General features: G+C 40.9%; 1 protein-coding gene across 1 annotated transcript in view; it reads right to left on the bottom strand.

Moving 5' to 3' along the window:
- Positions 1-12,839, bottom strand: part of GDA (guanine deaminase) — a 32,377-nt gene extending 19,538 nt beyond the window's left edge. The window contains exons 1-5 of the mRNA XM_056325047.1: positions 12,554-12,839; positions 7,290-7,378; positions 5,427-5,598; positions 2,838-2,925; positions 1,460-1,565 (exon numbers count right to left, since the gene is read on the bottom strand). Coding sequence (XP_056181022.1) covers positions 1,460-1,565; positions 2,838-2,925; positions 5,427-5,598; positions 7,290-7,378; positions 12,554-12,676 — 578 coding nt within the window. The 5' untranslated portion in view covers positions 12,677-12,839. The remainder of the gene's footprint in view (positions 1-1,459; positions 1,566-2,837; positions 2,926-5,426; positions 5,599-7,289; positions 7,379-12,553) is intronic.
- Between the last annotated feature and the right edge of the window lie 6,349 nt (positions 12,840-19,188).

Raw genomic sequence — 19,188 nt, 5'->3', positions numbered from 1 at the left:
TACTCCTCTATGAGGAAAGAAAGAAGCTCAGGTTCAAACCACTGTCCTCTGCAGCAGAATAGATGTGAACATGGGTCCTCCTCTTCCCAGATGGCTTGACTTGAATTTAGATTTAATTTATGAAGTACCTGGAATTGTATATTATTTCCATGCATACAATATCAGTATTTCCAGAGGTTAACTGTAAAGAGCTGAAAACAGTGTAATCCATTTCCTGACAGTGTGGCAGATCACATTTCTTAGGTTCTTAAAAAAAAAATCCGAATGTTGCCCTCTTAAAAGGAAGAGCTTTTTCATCCCTCTGCAATTGCATTGCTGCAATTCAGGCCTGATGAGGTAAGTAAGTACTTCTGATCCATGCTGACAAGCACACAGCTTTCTTGTCTACACAGCTCCGGAGTACTTGTGGCACACCCTCATCCAAAGCTGAGAAACATTTGTTATTAACACAATCAAATAAAAGGGGAGTTGGATATAAAATAAAGCTATTTAGATCATTCTGAAGCTTTAAAAAAAATCAAAACTGGAAGTTCTGCCATTTCAGACCCATTCAGCAGGACTCATGCTGTATTACAAAAACTGGGGATTTACATGAAGGAAAACAAATGTTAGGAGAGCGCAAATGATTAATACTACATATTTTTTAAATGTCTTTAAATATAAACACCATTAGAAATCGATGACCACTTCTAACTTTTACTGGCATTCTTATAGCATGATTTGCAAAAATAAGGTTGCAACTTCAAACAACTGCATCAAGATGATCATATTACTGTTAAATATTTTCTTTTTCAGCATGGTATTTGAAACATTTATATAACTAAATAAATAGTCCCATGTGAAAATCTGTATGTCTGCCTAAGCATTTTCTGAGCATGGAGGCAAAAGACAAGGGAAACCTAAGACAGCAGGGTGTCTTGGGTCTCCTCCACCACGTACATTCCCTCAATTTAATTCTCCTTCATTCTCTTAGCTGCAAGTTACAGTGATTTCACCGGTACTATGCTAAAGGAGAGGAGAACCACAGCATGTTTAAAATATGAAAGCTGAATCCTACAACTTCAGTAAAGCATTATCCTAAATGGGGGAAGAAAACAGCTCAGAAGTTAACGGCGGTGAAGGAATTGATTGCCACCCTGCCATCTCATGCCAGGTCACACCACCTACACACACTGAGCTGTGAAGGAAAAAGAGGAGGCAGAAAACAGACAATAACAAATACATATTCTCTCTGAACCCTAGAGCTCTAGCTTCTCCCATTCTTTGGAAGAGCTGGAGAGAAGCCACTTGGGCTGTGCAGCGACTGGGTACGCAGGAATGGCCAGACTGTAGGAAACAATACTTCTGGAAGAAAAAACCTGTTCCAAATGAACTTACACCTGTAAGTTCTTAGTCAGCTTTTCAGATGTATGAAAAAGTCTTATTTCTAAAGGTTGTGCCATCAATTTAATCACCTTACCTTTCTGTCTCTAGGACAGAGTCAACAGTAATCTCTCTGTATTGTGGCACACTGTCATTCATATCCATGCAGACTTTTCCAACAAAGGCTCGTTGACCGAATTTATCTGTTGAGATGCATAAGAATATAGAACTTAAAATCACTGGTTCTCAAAAACTCCTACCAAGGCCTGTACTGAAATCAAAATAGAAAATTCCACTCAAGTCAGCTTCACTTAACATAAACAGAATTTATGCTCTTTTCTTATCTTTAAGTTGGGAACATCCATGTGACTCTGAAAGTTGAAAAAGAAAAGAGAAAAAACTCCCAAACATTTAAACAGTTCTCCTCTTCCACATGAGTGCCCAACTTTATAAATGTTATAATTGAAGACAAGATTACTGTAGTTTAACCACAACCAGAATTCATAAGGTTAGTATATGAAAAAGACCAGTGTGAAGTCGTGGATGCAAAACACAAGCATCAATGTATAGTAGCTGTGGTAGATGAGCTGAGCTGAGAAAAGGCACAAAGATCTCGGCAAACTATCTCTCCTTAAGAGAAAGGAATGAGGTTCCTTATATGCCTCCCACATGCAGCTGGATGGAGAAAATTACCAGAGCTACTTCTAGCCTATTCCTTGGGATTTGTTCATGCTAGGACTCAGAAGTCATGTGTGAGACTTAAAAGGAATGCATGTAATATTCAGTTCTAAGATTTTAAATGTGTTTCTAAATTAGATCTCTTTTGTTCATTTTTACTGTCCGAGTTGTTGAATACAATGGCCTCGAAGTTTTAGGTTTTCCTAGAAAATTAGAAAGGCTAGGGAGATTTTGATGGAAACATTCTCATTAAATTGGTCTGCTTTGGGAGCTAGCTCAGCCTTGAGAAATCCTGCAAGAACCACAGCACTTTCAGACAGCAGGCATTTGCAACAGTGAACAAAAGGGAGGGATAAGATCCTGATGCAACTCCCACTGTTCTGGTTTTGGAGGGCACGTGGAGAGTTTTGATATTGATTCTCAACGGCAATTTCAGAATATCAGGAAATTAATGCACTGACTGCACATCTTGACATTCAGTCCTTTAATCCTCAAATACCAAAAGCTAGAAAGAGCAGAGAACTGCAGCTGAAGAGCAGCTCCAGCAGACCTAATTCAAGCTCAGCCAGCAGCTGATGTGGGAATGAAGAGACTAGACAAAACAGCAGTAGGAGAGAGGCGGTTAGGTGAACAAGGGTAACCTGGGTGGATTCTGGGGACGCAGTATGACAGACAGAATGAACAAAAAACAAATTAGTAGAAAGACAGACCCCTAGCTAGTCTAAAACTCCTAAGCATTGTTTCCTTCAGCTAACACAGTCTGCACAACATCCTTCAAAACTCACTGTTAGTCTTACCTATAATTTCAGCAAGAAGAAGAGAAGTATCTGTGTGAATTGTTGCAAAGTAGCAAGCTGTAGTCGTGCCATTCTTTAGAGTTCGTCTCTATAAAAAGAAATCAGTTTCAACTGTCTGGAAAAAAAATAGTTAAGCTGCCAAATTGCAGAACAGGCAGTCTCATTTCAAACTCTGAGAACATTTAGTTATTGTGAAATTGTGCAGTGAAGTAGGAAGGTAAAATATAGATTTTTAATTTCACAATTGCTTTTTTAAGTCTGAGTGTTGATAAATACAAAACTTTCTCTTCCAAATACATAAGGATTTTAACAACACCTAAACCCATAGAAACCAGTCTGTATTTCCTTCACTCAAACTGGAAATAAATTCTGACTCATATTTAGAAATACAACCAACCAGTCATTTATGTTATTTCCTAGTTTTGAAAGACTCTGGCTTCCACAGTGAAGCACTGTTTACCTAACATTAGCAAAGCAAGGCTTTTGGGAAAAAGTAGCTGGTTTTATTTGGTTACCTGATGTGGCTTGGAATAAATAGTATAAAACTCTTTTGTTATCCCTGAATACAAAGTAATAAACTGCAAGGTAAAAGTAAACTGAGAACAACTCTTCAGTGTAGTTAATTATTTATTTAATTACACCATTTAAAAGGAGAGGGTAGTGGATACGTGTTCATATTATGTTTGGAGAACATGTATAAATGAAGAGCCATTTACAGTCACATTAAGTCACGATTAAACTTACAGCTTCACTTGATCTTGGGACTAATGCATACTATTCGACAACCCATTCAACATACAGGTTTAAATTGCATTTTTGAATTCTGGCTACAATGTAATCTGAGAAATTTTTTTTATGAGAAAGAAGGTGGAGCATCCAACACAACTTTTGAGAATGGCTAGAGCCAATTATTTGACAAACACAAAGCCAAGCTCTGTCTTTTCCTTACAATATTTAAATTAAAGCCAAAAATTTAAAAAATGTCTTTAAGGGTTCCTAAAATTTCATTACTGAGACAAATTACCTTTTCCTTTCTTAGCTTTTAAATCCCAGAATTCTCCACTTCTGGATTCCTAACATCATTGTTAAATGAAAGCTAAAAACGTGGTTTCTAAATCATCAGCATCAAGAACTGGCTTTCGTAAAATTTGAGGGACCAGAGCAGGTTCCAGCTAAAATCTGGCAAATTTCACCTCATCTGTTTCTTTTACCTGGTATAGAAAGTGTTTATTTGAAACGGAATTTTGGTTTAAAAAAAATCACTATGTTTTCATTACAACTCCAAAAGTACAAAGACACATATGAAACAGCATCTGCTTCCTGCAGGTTTAGTCCTGTTTCTAACAGTTGAAGGTTATTATCAGCCCCATCAGACATTGCAGAGCAGCTGATATTCTGAAACATTTTGGGGTGAAAACATTTTCCTGACCTTGTCCCATTTGATAGACATAGGGAGAGCCTAACCATTATGCTGAAGCTCCTACAGGTAACTCCCATCCCTCACTGGCAGTTCTTTCCCAAGTGATGTTACTAAACACCCTGCACAGCAAGTACTTTAGCTGTGCTAATGTCACCCAGTTTGAACTGATGGAGACAGTAACAGTATGTTGAGGCACACAGCTGGAACATGAGATCACTTCAATGTCTTAAGTAGCTGAGGGCATGTGTGCTTGTCACTAGAGCAAGCTGCTCCTTTGTGTTTTTATTATGGCAGGTGGCAGAAAATAATTTTCTAAAAAAATTCTGTGGCAAGGACAGTATAAGTCTTTATTTCAGATTCACTACGCTATAATTTTGACACATGTTGTCACAGTATTAGACAAATGCAAGGCAACTTATGCTGACCAAATCATTTAATCTGTTGAAGATATTTCAGTCTACATATTAAAGGATACATTTCAGCTATAGGACAGAATCAGTACTCTGCAATGTGACTGAGCTGCTCATTGTTCATCAAGTGGAATTTGACCTTAAAGCCTTTATATTGCTTAGAATCAGTCTAGATCAAACACAGTATCTCTGTGTCACAACACTGTTGACAGACTTCAGCTAAAGCCCCTGCAGTGAAATATATTCCTGCTCCAAGGATCTCAGCTGTAGAAACGTCTTTCTTAATTACTCCAGAACACCCCAGATTTGTTGCCCGTGAGAAGCATCTTCTCTTTCATGTAATCTTTGCAGAAGACAATTCCACAAGAGGCTTTTTGTGCAGAAAAGGAAATATACTCTGACATAATTTTTTTTTTTACCATGCTTAGATATTTCTGCATTGATGTTGTCAGCACCTGCTGGCTACACTAGCTCTGAGAGTACTCTTAAATGTTGGTCATAGTACTCAGATATCAGAAAAAATTATAAACAAGTTCATTGTTATCCATATGATCAAATGAACTGTCTTACCAGCAAAAACAGAACAAGACTGGAACTAGCAGGTGACAATCTTGTCTGGCAATTAGAACTGCAGCTATACTATCTGGTCTTCATGACATTAAAACATGCTTTACTAATTCTGCTGACCTTCTGAAAACATACATATATTTCACAAATATGAGTGTCGTCAAGAAGGTAAATGGCATTTGCAGTACTTACAACAACTCTGGTGTACACTTCTTCTGCAAAATCACTGTCTTTGTATTTGGCTTCTGTTGGGAATGTGTAGGTAGTCAACCACTGCAAAAGAGGCAGATCTACTCTTGTACCAGTAAATGAATACTGAGGGGCATGAATGTGTGTATCAACCATTCCTGGCATGAAGAATTCACTAGGGAAAGAAATGAGAATTACAACAGTCCAAAACAGCACAAAATTTTCCACAGTAAGTAGTTTTGCTTTAAACAGTATGTTTGAGCAAATTCCACCAGAGTAAATGGCAAGTACAGATTACCTTTCCTCTTTCAGCATCAGCATATCAATTCCTACTGTGCTACCCAGACCCCTTTTATGGTATGAAGCAGTTGAATAACTTCTACACAGACTTACATAATAATAACTTTTATAAAGACTTGCTTATAGCTAACTGAGAGAAAAACAATATAAGAGCATGATGAATCCAGTTATCTTTAATATTTACGCAGACTAAATACCAACACTGAATAAAGCCAAACAGACTTCACAATAACTAAAATTACCCCACTGCAGAACCCACCCAAAAAAGAGATTTTGGCACAGTCTTCCTTTCTAGTAAGGATATATTTGGAATGTCTCTAGCTGACAGGCCATTACATTTACAAAACTGTACCAGTTTTTCTCTGCATTATATACATGTCTATACATACATATATTCAATCAATTAATTTCAAAGTTTAATGGAAGAACAGCCACTGTGTCTACAAATGAAGACACAGACACCAGTGAAAAAAATCTTTGCTCAATATCTTGAGACGAAAAGCATATTTACAATGGAACTGTAATATTGTCTGTTGTCATGTAGTGTTCATGCAGTAACAGGGTGAATATATTAACATCACCAAGAAGTTGCTATAATTATTTTGGTTTGTGCTGGAACTCCATACAGTATAAAATTTCTCTCACTCTCCTTCTCCCAGACTAAGGAATGAACGGTGATTTCATCTCTTTGTAGTTCCCCTTCCTGTTTTCCTGCACACTAAAAATGCTGAAAGATCTTTGCCAATCTGATCCATGCTCCCAGAACCTTCCATTTTCCTCAGGCTATTTCAAGTGAAGAAAACATCTGATGACTCATATATACTGTACGATTAGCCTTCCAACAAAGAACACAGATTTTTTAACAACTGAACACTAAAATGATGCAGCAGCAATAGATTCCAAGCCACAAGTTGTTTATAGTTCTGCTACTGCATGCAAAGCAAGAAGGTGCCATCCAAAACTATTTCACTTCACCAGAAAGGCAGGGGATTTCACTGGCTGAAGAAAAAAGAAATGCTCTAGCTGCCAATACATTTAGAAATCCAAGGTTCTGTGTTTAGAAGGTTTAAATCTTCTAATTTTATTAGTTTTTACTAAGGACTGTGTCAAAGCCCAAGCAATTGAGTTTTATATCTGTAGTGTTAGTGTTACCTACATTTACAAAGTCTAGAGTTTCAAGCTACTTAGGCAGAGCCCACTGCTAACAAAATGGACATAGAATTTAATCTGAAGGACGTATGTAATTTACTTCTGTAAGCACAGAAGAGGTCATGTAAGAAAGATAAATACAGCATTTTGTTCTGTGCACTGTAATTCAGCCAGCACAATTCAGCCATGGCTGCCGTTCCAAACTAAGGAATGCAAACACCGTACAGATTGTCCACCCTCCAAGTCCCAGGACACGGTCAGCTCTTGGGTTAAGATCCCTCACAGAGCTGAAAAAGAGTTTTGCCCATGAGATTTGGTTTAACGTCCTCCCCACCACAACGTATTCAGAAAGACTTGCATTACTTCACTCAGAGAATAAACGGCATTTGCTGAAATTAATCTAAACAAAACACATACTAGTTACTCAGTTCTCTTATGTCAGATGTTTTGAACCCCCACTTCTCAGCCAGTTGCTCTTGCTGATCAGTTTGTTCGAAAAACACAATCTAAAAGAAAAAAAACCAAAACCTAGTTAGATTCTTTACGCCTGTATCCCACATCAGCTTTACATGAAGGCAAAACAAGTCATAGCTTAAAACAGATTTTACACACTTACTACAAAGGTGATAGGTTTGCATTGAAATACTTGTTCTTCCTGACTATCAAGCATGATTTTGAAATACCTACTTATAATCCAGTGAATAACCGCGCCCACTTTGTAACTTGTAAGAAAACAATTAATTCATTCTCAAGTAATACGCAGGCAAGACTGCTCAGACTTCAGCATCCACTGGCATTCCTGTAACATACCGCAATGCTAGCAGTATGGCTGCTCATCGTGGAGGTATGCGACAGCCTTATGGGAATGCAATTATAGTACTCAAAACCAGAAGGGTCAAATTAATTGCTTTGCCTAGGACTATGGCACTGAGCTAAGTATCTCCTAATTTTCTGCGCACATCATTAATGTTGAGGTTTTTTTTTTTATTTTTTAAGTGCCTACGTACAGAAAAGGAATTGAGGAAAAAAATGCGGATAATGATTTCAGTTTCCAGAACAGACTAAAAGCATGCTCAAGATCTTTGTTTATTTAAAAAAACCTGCAATTTGGAGCCTATCTCAGCCCCGTTTGACTCTTCGAGAACATCAACTCTACCACTACTGAGTTTCTGTTGCTAAGTCACAATTTTAGCACACTTACTGTTTATTTTTAAATTCCATGGTGTTTTAGTCTACAACACGACTCTTGGCAGCTGAATTCTCCGCTTTTTAATTCTCTGGTCTGGCAATAATATGCATGAAAACTCTCCAAAAAATGAAGAGCGGAGAGTCTAGGAACTACAATGCCCACTACAAGCTCCAAGCAGAAACCAGGTTTCTGTAACACTTGACAGAGTAAAGGATGCATCTCCCAGCCAATGACTGTCTACCCTGAGCTTTCAGGAATTCTAGCCTAACCCCTGTTTCTGTCAGAAACTAACTCACAGTCTTCCAGCTTCCTTGGTTTAAGACCTCATTCCTCTAAGTTCAAGGGAGTAATCTTAGTGCTATTGGTATCTTTCTGCTCCTGTGAAGATGCCCACACTGAGTACCTGTATCACCCTCAGGCCAGCAGTTTCTAAGGCAGCAATTAAAAATATGTAAAGGCAAGATAAAATAGTTGTAAAAAGGCAACAGGAAGGAACTTAGGAGGAAGATCAAGAGGACCAAAAGAGCGCTGTTTGGCAGTTAGTTACACGCCCATTTTTTTTAATATATATGTGACATTACCTTTTGCAGTTTCTATTTGTTCTGTAAAGAAAAATAAGCAAAGGCTGCTCAACTGTAGACAAGAGGGTTTTGGTTGCCTAGCCTTTTAAATGCACATATGGCTTATATGATTTACACTGTCTGAAGAGCAGATGTTTAAAAATTTTAGTCAGAAATAAACCTGTTAAAATCATACAATATAAATAAATACCACACTAGTGAAAATCGCAAGAATATTGTAGTCCATTAATACTTCACATGAAGCTGCATCTTTCTCCTTCTAAAGAGGAATATAGCCAGCTTAACTAGCTATGTATCTGCAGAGGGCTTAGAATACAGACCCACTGAAATTTCTGATCAGCAGTAAAGAAAATGTCACTTAGATGCTGAAGTCAAAATGGATGCAGAATGAGTAATGTTAGAGTTGCTGGGGTGGGGGGGGTGGGGGAAAAAGGAAAAAGAGAGAGAAATATGCAACACCAGATGACAAATTCTGGAAACAGAGGTTGCCATGGAAAAGAAATTACTATTATATACTCATAGGGTGCAGATAAATAAAACACTTAAATCATGGAAAAATGAAGAAAATAGGTTTCAAAGGAGCCAGACACATGAAATCAACCCTAAACCTGACATTTGGTTTGTTAATGTTGAATGCAGCTATAGATGAATCAGCAAGACATATCTTCTTTTCAAACATGCTTCCCAACAGAACTCTTTGGTTACCCAAAAGATGTTCTCCATTGCTTTAGGATGTATTTTCTCTAGCCACCTTTCTAAAACTGAATGTTTTAGGGTCTTTGAGGTCTGAGGCTTGGACATTTGCTTGAGTATTTGGTTGTACATCCAAGGTAACCAACCTGTTGCACTGATCCTTTAAATTAGTTCTGGACCTTAGAACTGTAAAAGCAAGAAACAACTTCACAGCAGAGTCAAAAGAAGTGCACAGGCAACACTAAGACCTTCAGGTTGCAAAGAAGGAAGTCACAGAGACTAAGCAGCACTTTGGGAAAGGTGTATCACATCAACGGCTGCTAACACCAGTGCTCAAACACATCGATCAGTTCTGATGTGTCACCCATGTGATGGGGCTAAAGGATCCAGAGACAAGGATCTGAGACCCCCCCCTACCCTGGTGCTTAACTTGACTTTTTTTATTCTAAAGGATGCCCAAAGCTCCTCCATCAACACATAGATGGTCTGCTAAACTATGCATTAACCCTGACATGGTAGACGCTAACTCCTTCCAAGCACCACAGTGCAAATAACTTTGCTACCAAAAGAATGGAAATGAATGATACTGGCTGAAGGAACGCTGTTTTTTGATCCAACAGCGCCTGTGTTACTTCTTTCTGGCTATGACATTCATACATGAACATGAGCAAGGGATCCATCCTTCTTTTCCGTCCCACACACTTCTCTTCCCTCTTTGTTTCCACAATAATTAGCTGACCTCTGCAACTAGAGACATGATGTCTACTGCTTGCCTAGTTCCCAAAACTAGAATGTGAGGATAGATGAGAGACAGGAGCACTCACTAGACCCAGCTCCTGAACAAACAGCCCAACCTGTGGAGAAAGGCTAAGCAACGAACTCCAGACGGATGTTGGTACCTTAGTACCTTCCTCCTTGAACAGCTAGTACATATCATTTGCTATCCTAGCTGGCTTAAATAAAAGACTCAATGTTTGGCAGTACTTAACAACTGTTAAGTACCCCTATTCCACAGCTCTTGCTCTTTTCATGCCTCCAACAGGAGCTTTTAGCTTAATACTTGTTCAATTTACTTAATATTGTACTCAGCTAAGTTAATTTCACCAAGATTTCAATGACAACTCACATTTTGCACTTGTCTCTACTTTCTTTACCCTGAGGAATACTACTCTTTGTTTGCCATTCTTCAAGAGCAGCACCACTCTGCTCTGCAAACCACTCAAACTCAGTCCTGATTTTGCTAACTTAACGATAACTTGGGTCTCCATACCTGACAGCAGTGTTTTCCTTGCTAAAGCTCCCTTTTCAATTACAGGCAAAGCACAGAGAGCCGACATTTCATTTGTGGCCTTTACCAACCAAGTATCCCCACGTGCAGTGGGAGTCTGGGCAGTGTTTCTGTGGCACTGGCTGTATGATCCTGTCCCTTGGAGGACAGGGACTCACACTGGAGAACAGGACCTGGCTGTTCACAAAAGTTGATCTATTCACCCTGTCAGAGGCAAGAGTCTTCCACAGTCAGTTGCAGTCAGCAACATGAGGCAAAAGAACAAGTCTTACTTAGTTTAACTTACTTCTTTGGGAGTAATACTGAAACAGTTTTGGTGTAAATTTGGACAATAAATGTATGCAATTTTCTAACCAGCTTGTCCTTGAAAAGCTAACTCTTCTGTGATTCCAGCAGAAGTTCTGCATGAGGTAAAATTACGAGTAATAGGATAAAGGGTACCATAACTAACTGTATCAGACCCTAGAATAGTAAAATGCCAAGAATGTGTATTAAAAAGTGAAGAAAATTAAAGTCCTTGTTACTGTATTCTAGTGGGAATTTTATTTTTGGACAACAGAGTTTTACTGGAAAATATATTTTTTTTAAAGCAACTGCATGAGAATGTGTCAATTTATATGCAAGGAAAACAATATCCAGTGAATCCTTGTTCACTAGGAGAAGGGAAGACAGTGACTGAGAGCGCAGATTCCTAGGTACAGCTTACTAAGATACCTGTTTTTCAAACAAATCACTTAAAGCCTAAGGATGCTGAGTAGGGACACTTTTACAGAAATTGTCATTAGGGAGAGACCAGAATGGGGTATGAGTTTCTGCCTCCTGCACCCGAGTTACACAAACCAAACTATTTTGTCATTCAGCTCTGTTGTCTTTAGTTGACAGCAACCAATACAGTTATGGAAGTCTTTATTCCTCTCCCATACATCAAAATACCACTTCTCATAGACTTTGCTATGCCTTGCACCAGACTCCCCAAGAGCTGTAAGAGGGCTGCCCTGAAACAGACACTCATGGACTTGGATGAACAGAGAAAATAAACTCAGTAAGGGCCCAGTGTGCTTTGCACAGATTTCAAACGCTACTGAACCCAGACACACTGAAGCCTGTTATTTAGCTGCAAGAAAGAAAAAGACCTTTTTAAATTATATATAGGGTACCTACATATGTTATTGAGTGTATAAGGAGAATTCACTAATCTAACAATAAGACATCACCAGTCTACCTACACAACGTGCACGGTCGTTAAGGGAACGGTACAGCTTCCCTGCCAGAATCAATCCTGCCTTACCAGTAAATGCAACGCTTGCTCTAAACTTGGCTTGTACCACTAATCGTTGTGCCCAACATCATCATTTTCTTAACCCTTTATGGGCATATGTCATGTTTCCTCTTGTGACAAGAAAAAAAAAAAAAAAAAAAAGCCTCACTCAGAAGGCTGTGCATGAGTAGAGCGAGTACGCTGCAGTTACAGCCCGTGCTGTGATAGTTTGCGAACGGGAAACCTGCCTGTGAAACTGAAAGAAAACTGAGAGAACCTGAAGGAGCGCCCGGCCCTGGCGCGCTGCTGCCCTGGCGGCGAGTGGCACCCTTGGGGACAGGTCTGGGCCACCCGCAGGGCCGTGCCGGGGGAGCCCAGCGCGCCCCGGCTACCCCGTCCTGCCAGCACGACACCCCGGCTCGGCGGCCCGGCCGCAGGCACCCGGCAGGTTGTGTGCGCATTTCCCGCGGCCTCCCTACGGACCGGCGGAGACGGCCCTACCCCTCACTCACCGCGCCCGGGCCGGGCCCGGCACCGAACAGGGTCACCGGACCGGAGCGGGGCGGAGCGGGGCGGGGAGGGCTCGGGCCGGTGCCTCGGGCATCTGCTGACACCGCCCCCGGCCCCCCGCCCGGCCCCCGCACAGCACCCCTGCCCCCGGCCCCTGCTCACCGTCCCGCTATCGTCCACCCCCAGCAGGTGTCCGTGGCGGATCTCCATGGGCGCCGAGCGGCTGGAGTGCACGAAGGTCCCCCTGAAGACGTGGGCCAGCGGCGGGCGCTGCGGGGAGCCCATGGCGGCAGCGGGCGGGCCGGCGGGGCTCGCTTCGCCGCGGCGGACGCTGGCTGGGAGCTGCCACCCAGCGAGCTGCCGCCCTTCGCCGTCTCCCGGTGCCGGCGGCGGCTTCCTGAAGTTGTCACCATTTCCCCACCCCCTGGTGACTTTCTTCGCGGGGAGTGGTTTCGGTGTGGGGACGGCGGGAGGCCGGGCAGCCCCCTTGCCCCGGCGCCGTCGGAGGGAAGCGGGGCGGGGTAGGGGGGTGGGCGCTCTGGCGGGCGGCAGGGACGTGGCCGCGAAGTGCGCGGGGTGCTCCCGCTCCAAGCCACTAGCCACCACCCCCTCAGGGACGAGTCCTCTGCCGTGTGAGAGCGCAAACGCCTGGAGCAGTGCCCCGTGGGTCCCGGGGTCCCGGTTACTTCCCGGGAAGCGGCGGGAGGTCAGACCAGGCGCCTGGCTGCGCTTCGGGAGCGTCTGGCAACGCCCGCAGCCAGCGCCGGGGTGGTAACCGCTTTCAAAAGTTTAACGTAAAAAAGCTTGCCCTGCCACAAGGTGCCAGCAGCTTGTGACCTGCTGCGGTGTGCCTGGAGCACTAGGAAATTCACTGGACATTTTCAGAAAAATAGACTTAATTGTAAAATACCATTAACTTTAAACACGCATACTGAGGTGGCAGTTACTGCTTTGTTTCACCTGTTCTGCCGGACTCCATGCTCCGAGATTAAGCTCTCGGACTGTCTCCTCACTCGTTGGCCCCGGTACTGCATGTTAGTAGGGCATAGGAGCAGAAAATAGATGCCAGCTGAGGTACCGGAACTGCCAGGAGTAGGCAGCCAAATGCCTCGTTCAGTGGAGGTGGTCTACAGAAAATAACAGCCTCCAGAAAAGGAAAGGCAGAGAAAAATGCATTTTTTAACCCAGAGAACCTCACTTCCAGAACCACATTCTGTTCCAACAACCAAAGTCAATCAGGAGCACATGCTAAGAGGCTTGCTATTGAGATTATTGGGATAAGACTTCCTGTGGGGCCAGAATGATGTGCACCAAGGATAACACCATGAGTATCCTCTGAATTCCTGTTTGAAAACACCTTTCTTCATCAGGTTGTGAAGCAGCAAATGAACTTGGCACCAAGAGCACTGGCACTCATTCTCAAAGCTGGATTGTGAAGTTTGTCATTACATAGTTTATTATTAAAAGACCTTTGCAATTCTTGCTGTGCTGACACTGTATAAATGCGTAGCAGATTCTCTCTCCTACAAGCTCTCCATATCTATGGTGGGAGGAGAGAAAGACACAGTGAGAAAGCACAGGATGAGTTTAATTTTGGTCTGCTATGGGCAAGTCACCAGCTTTTATCTTGCCTTTTTGCCTAAGAATGTTTTCTAGGTTGCTGTGAAAGAAGTTTAAAAAATAGTGGACTTACTGATAGCAGCTACATGATCTTACATGGACTTCGCTGTCAGCTTAGTCAGGCCATAGTGTCCAGAATAAATTGGACGAGTGGAAGTGACTCTTATGTGCCAATATTTGTAATTTCTTGTGAGAGGTCTTGTAGTTTAGGAAGACTCCCAATGAGGTAAAATGGATTTTTTTTCAGATACATGGCAGTTTTTTATTGTATTTCTAATTTCTTTGACGTGAGAAGCTAGAAAACAAAACAAAATGCAAATTGGGCTTGTGGGTTAATCTTGTTTGGAAAGAAAACTGGCATTGACAATCCTTCATGCGATTCAGTTTGCCTACAAGCTTCCTGCTTCCTTCAGCAGCAGTTATAAATTTTAAAAAAATATCACCAAAAGGCTTTTAAATTAGCACTTGTAAAAGTCGTCTTGCAAAGGTGTTTCTCGGGGTAATACTACTGTGTTTATTAAGGCTGCAGCTGAAACAAGCTGTATTCCAAGCTGTGACCCCAGGTGAGGAAAATTGCCTTTTGCTGTATGAAGGATAAGGAGTGAGAGAGAGGCTGGTTTTGACACTGAATAACAAAAGTAGACGGAGTGGAGCTGAGAAATACGGTGAACAGAGACCAAGCCCTGTGGACATAAGATCACTTGCTCCTCCTGTGAACAGAGGTGTGAAAACAACTTTGCCCAGCAATAGCTGCTGCTCCATGCAACTTGCCTCTGCCCTGGTGGCAGCAGCTAGCCAGATTTTCCAAGGTAGGTGGGTCCCACTGTACGCTGTCCTCTCCAGTGTGCTGCCCTAGGTATCTGTGTGCTGCACTTAAACCAGGCTACGTGCGGCTTTTGGCTTCAAATCCCGACCTTTTGTGCTGGCTGCTACCCAGTCGCACATACACTGTCCAGAGCAATAGCCAGCAGAACTCGCTGTTCCTGCGAAACCATTCAGCTGCATTTGGTGGGGACGTGGGCTGCCCCTGAGAACCTGAGACTTCCTCAGCCCTGGTTTTCCATTAACGATCTCACCGATTTCCTCCAGCTACCTTACATAAAGGTTAATACTTACTGCAGTTGATTTCAGTAAGATTTAATCCAGCCAGTATTTATGCATGAGAAGAAAACCAAAACCACTGACAGTTTCTTTCTCTAGCACTTCAGGAAGAAATGTTCAGTAACTAATACCACTGTTGGTAAATTTATGGCCTGTAAGTGGGTTCCAAACACTCTGAAGTTGTATAATTTCACTGCTAAAAGAACTAAAGCTCTCTTCCACTCTTTTCCAGCTGTCACGTGGGAGAACATGGGAGCCCCTGAAGAGGTCTGGTGGAGAAATGGTTAACACCCTTCCCTCCTCCCAGACTTTTTTGTTTGTTACTAGTTTCCAACAGTTATGCCTGCATGCCCTACATATTGACATGGCTCCAGATGAGACCATGCTGGCTGTGAAAAACTGACTCATTCTTCCAAAATGTAAGTGGATTACACTGATGCATGTTTAGTTTTGCTGGGATATGCTGGGCTAGGCACTTTACCTCCTTGGATAGAAATGTAATGCTCTGTTGTGACAGTTACATACTCATTAACTTAAAGAGTAATGACATAACTTTCTTATTTGCAAAATGGTTGAGGGTCTGGGGAGAGAGATTTAGATTCTTACAAATCATGCAATATTTTGTTTGAATAGCATTTTAAAAGAAATGTTAGCTTTAGAGATTCCTTGAAATCATCATACCTGGATTAACACATTTACATTGAAGTACATAATTACTGTACTTTGATATGGTGCTGTTAAAACAACTGAAATCTGTTTTGCCATTTCAGACTCCCTGTGTCTTCTAATTCGTTGCCTTCTAGGCAATTACAGAAATAAGGCTTTAGTCAGAGTCCTGAAGCCAAACAACTTCAGCACTAGAAGAATAAACAGTCAATGTACTTCTAGGATCACAGGGACAGATTTTAGCAGGATTAGAGTGTCTTCGTTATCATTAACACTTTCACTTAGTGATTTTTTTTTTTCCACTTGGTACACTATACAAAGCAAGAATTCAATGCCTTGTTTCAAAGTTTCAGAGCACCTAAGCTGATCCTGTAATTTCTGGTAAATACAAAAAAAAAAAAAAAAAAAAAGAACCAAAAAACAAAAAAAACTGGTTTCTGCCCCTCCACTTTCAGAAAAATAGTTCATGGGGTGAATGCCACCAAACAGAAGCTCCTGTTGTCAGGACTCTGCTGAGGTAAGTGCCTGTGGAATTTGAGCATCAGGGTACAATAATTGTTGTTGTGATATAGAAGTGAATGTTCTCATTGCATTTTGTGGTCAAAATGTACCTTGCATTTGTAACATAGCAACTAAATCAGTGAAAAGAAAAAATATAAGAAAAATAAAGTGAAACATGATAAATACCTGCTCTCAAGTGTGAAATTATGTTGGGAGCTAGGATTATTCCAGCACACACTACTTCAGGCATCTCATTTTCCCAGAAATACTTGTATCATCAACATCTGTGTACAATACTTTATTTTTCCAACTCCACCTAAACCTGAAAACTACCCGACCCAAGAAGAGTAAGAAGCAATGACCATACATACAAGCTCCATTTCATTTCCCACCATGGACATTCACGCTGCAGGTCCCAGGCAGAGCTTTCAGCCTTTGGATCCTAAGTCTACAAAGGCTTGGGAAGGCAAGGCTCAGACACCTCCAGGAGAAGCTGGAGTTACCTTCTAATGCTTTCCACCTCCAAAAGGGGCCAATACTGGCACAGTACTGTCATAAAATATGTCATCATTAGAATTTAAAAACAGTACATCCTGCTTGTTCACTGATTAGTAGTTTCCTGAAGCACAGTTTGGCTGATGTTCAGTTTTAACAGACTTTTTTGGGTTTTAGGAACAAGGTTAGTTCTTAACAGAAATTGTAGTAACTAAGCCAGAGAAATTCTTAAGAAAAGTCAAGAAATACTACAGAAATATAAGTAAAACTCACCTCTCACTAGAAGTACAAGCATGAATGGGTGAAACATGCCAGAAGTTTTTGTTAGCAAACTTGTTTTCAGTTTCCACAGGATATATAGGATGAATCAATACTCCTGCTAGTCTATACCTCTGATCCTGCCATGAAAGAATAGAACAGAACTTTGGTCTCTGCCGTTGTTAACAGAGCTTTATGAGGAATGAATTAGACCAGGTTGTATGTAGTTGCCTGAGCCCTTTCACTGAGAAAACTTTATCTGTAGAATTACATTACATGGTGAATGCAACACATGTAATAGAATGGGATGAGTTGATTTCTAGTCATAGCATCATCATAAACCACTGTACTTAACTTTTAAAGACTTGTCTTGCTAGTCTTGTTTTCATGCTCAAAACACATAAAAACAAATAATATACTTCAGCATATTGTCAGTAATTAGACATTTATCTAACTTTGCATTACTAGCAGGAGAATAAATTCTTGAGACATGTATACAAAAATAAATTGCTGTGAGGAATTGAAGTGAGCAGTTACTATTGATTTCCTCTTTAGTGCTATCCACACATGAACTCTTTTCCTGCTTTAGAGGAGTAAATGACTGCTGCTTCTTCCTCTAGCCTTGTGTCACCATTAGTGGTGACTGATAATCTTGATGAGCTCTCTTTTCCAATGTGCTTCCACTTTGTGGAATGTGCTGGAATTAACTTTCTTCTTGAATGATTTGTGAACTCTAAGCTTAATAATTGCAATGTATTAACCAGCAGTTGCATTTCTAAGCTGTACAAAGGACTTATTCATGTGTTCTAGTGTCCAACCAACTAGTAAAATCATCATGAAAGGTTTTGTAATCAGGTTGGAGGAAGTCTACTAGAAATATAAAAATAATGTCACAGTATTATTATGTCATCACTTTGTTCCAGCAATTATTAAAACAAAAATATGTGAGAATAAAAAAAAAATAAATGAAACATTTACTGAATTCCAGTGGTCATAGTGATGTGTGTAAACAAAATTAACTAACTTATTTATTCACAGGTACATAGATTTATGGATTATCAGTTCTGGAATTGAAAATGAATTTATTTCTATGACCTGTTGATAGCAAGTTTCTTCTTTCCATCCAAAACAGAGCTTCTAAGCTGTTTAAAAGTGGCAATCTCTTATCTGAGGTATACAACATTTCAACTTCCCAACAGTTCCTCTTAGAGAAGAGGGAGAGGGAAGGGAGGGATAGAGGGTGGTGGTGGTGAAGGGAAGGAACTTATTGGTGATAACCATTATGTAGATGTGCATGTCAGTATTATTTACCCAAGTTCAACCTGAGAAGTTGATAGAAGCCCCCTTACCTCCCAAAAAGGCAAATAAGTACAGCAAGTGGGGAAAAGTGGAGTTTTCATCACTTAAAGGTTGATAAAAATATTTCTTTCACAAATGCTTCCCAACCTCACCTGTTTCCTAACAGGCTTTTATGGGATCTTGGCTACTGGCTAAGAAACTTTAAAACCTAGAGTACTGGTCAGTATCCTGTGTAGGGACCATTGAGCACATTAGAAAAAATTATTTCCTAAGGCTGCAAAAGAAGAGATGTTGATGGGCCTTAGTCTTTCCTGTATCCATTTCCTTACTCCTAGTTTTTGGCTGTGTTTTGCTTGTGTTTTCCAGAGGGTTTGCAGTAGTGTGACTCATCCTCACAAAATTACTGTTATTTCATCTTGCTTTCTGACTTTCAAGCACTCAGTGGTATAACTTCAAAGTTATATATATATATATATATATATATATGTATAACACGTGTGTGCCATATTGATACCCAATAAATATGTTTATTTTAGCAATTTACTGTGCTGGACATGCAGATTTTCTAGACGGGATTTTTTTTTTTTTTTGGAGGGGGGTGTGTGCACAGATTTATCTTGTGTCTACATTTAGTGTCATGCAGTGTCAACCTGTGTGCACTGCTTACTTGTGTGCTTGGCATGGTTTCCCTTTTGGTTGGAGGGAGCCCATGATGACATTGCATGCAGGAAGCCACACAGAGGTCCCCCTCTGCAACGTGTCTGCAAGGTCCTTCAGTAGTTTGCTCATTACCCGTGCACAGGTTTCTGTTAGTAAAGACTAGGCAGTCTGGGATGCTTCTACAGAAATACGGTTTC

Source organism: Falco biarmicus, chromosome Z (assembly GCF_023638135.1).
Source record: "Falco biarmicus isolate bFalBia1 chromosome Z, bFalBia1.pri, whole genome shotgun sequence".
In the NCBI taxonomy this organism is placed as follows: Eukaryota; Metazoa; Chordata; class Aves; order Falconiformes; family Falconidae; genus Falco; species Falco biarmicus.
The sequence above is the reverse complement of the archived record's forward strand: the minus strand, read 5'-3'. Positions and strand labels throughout refer to the sequence as shown.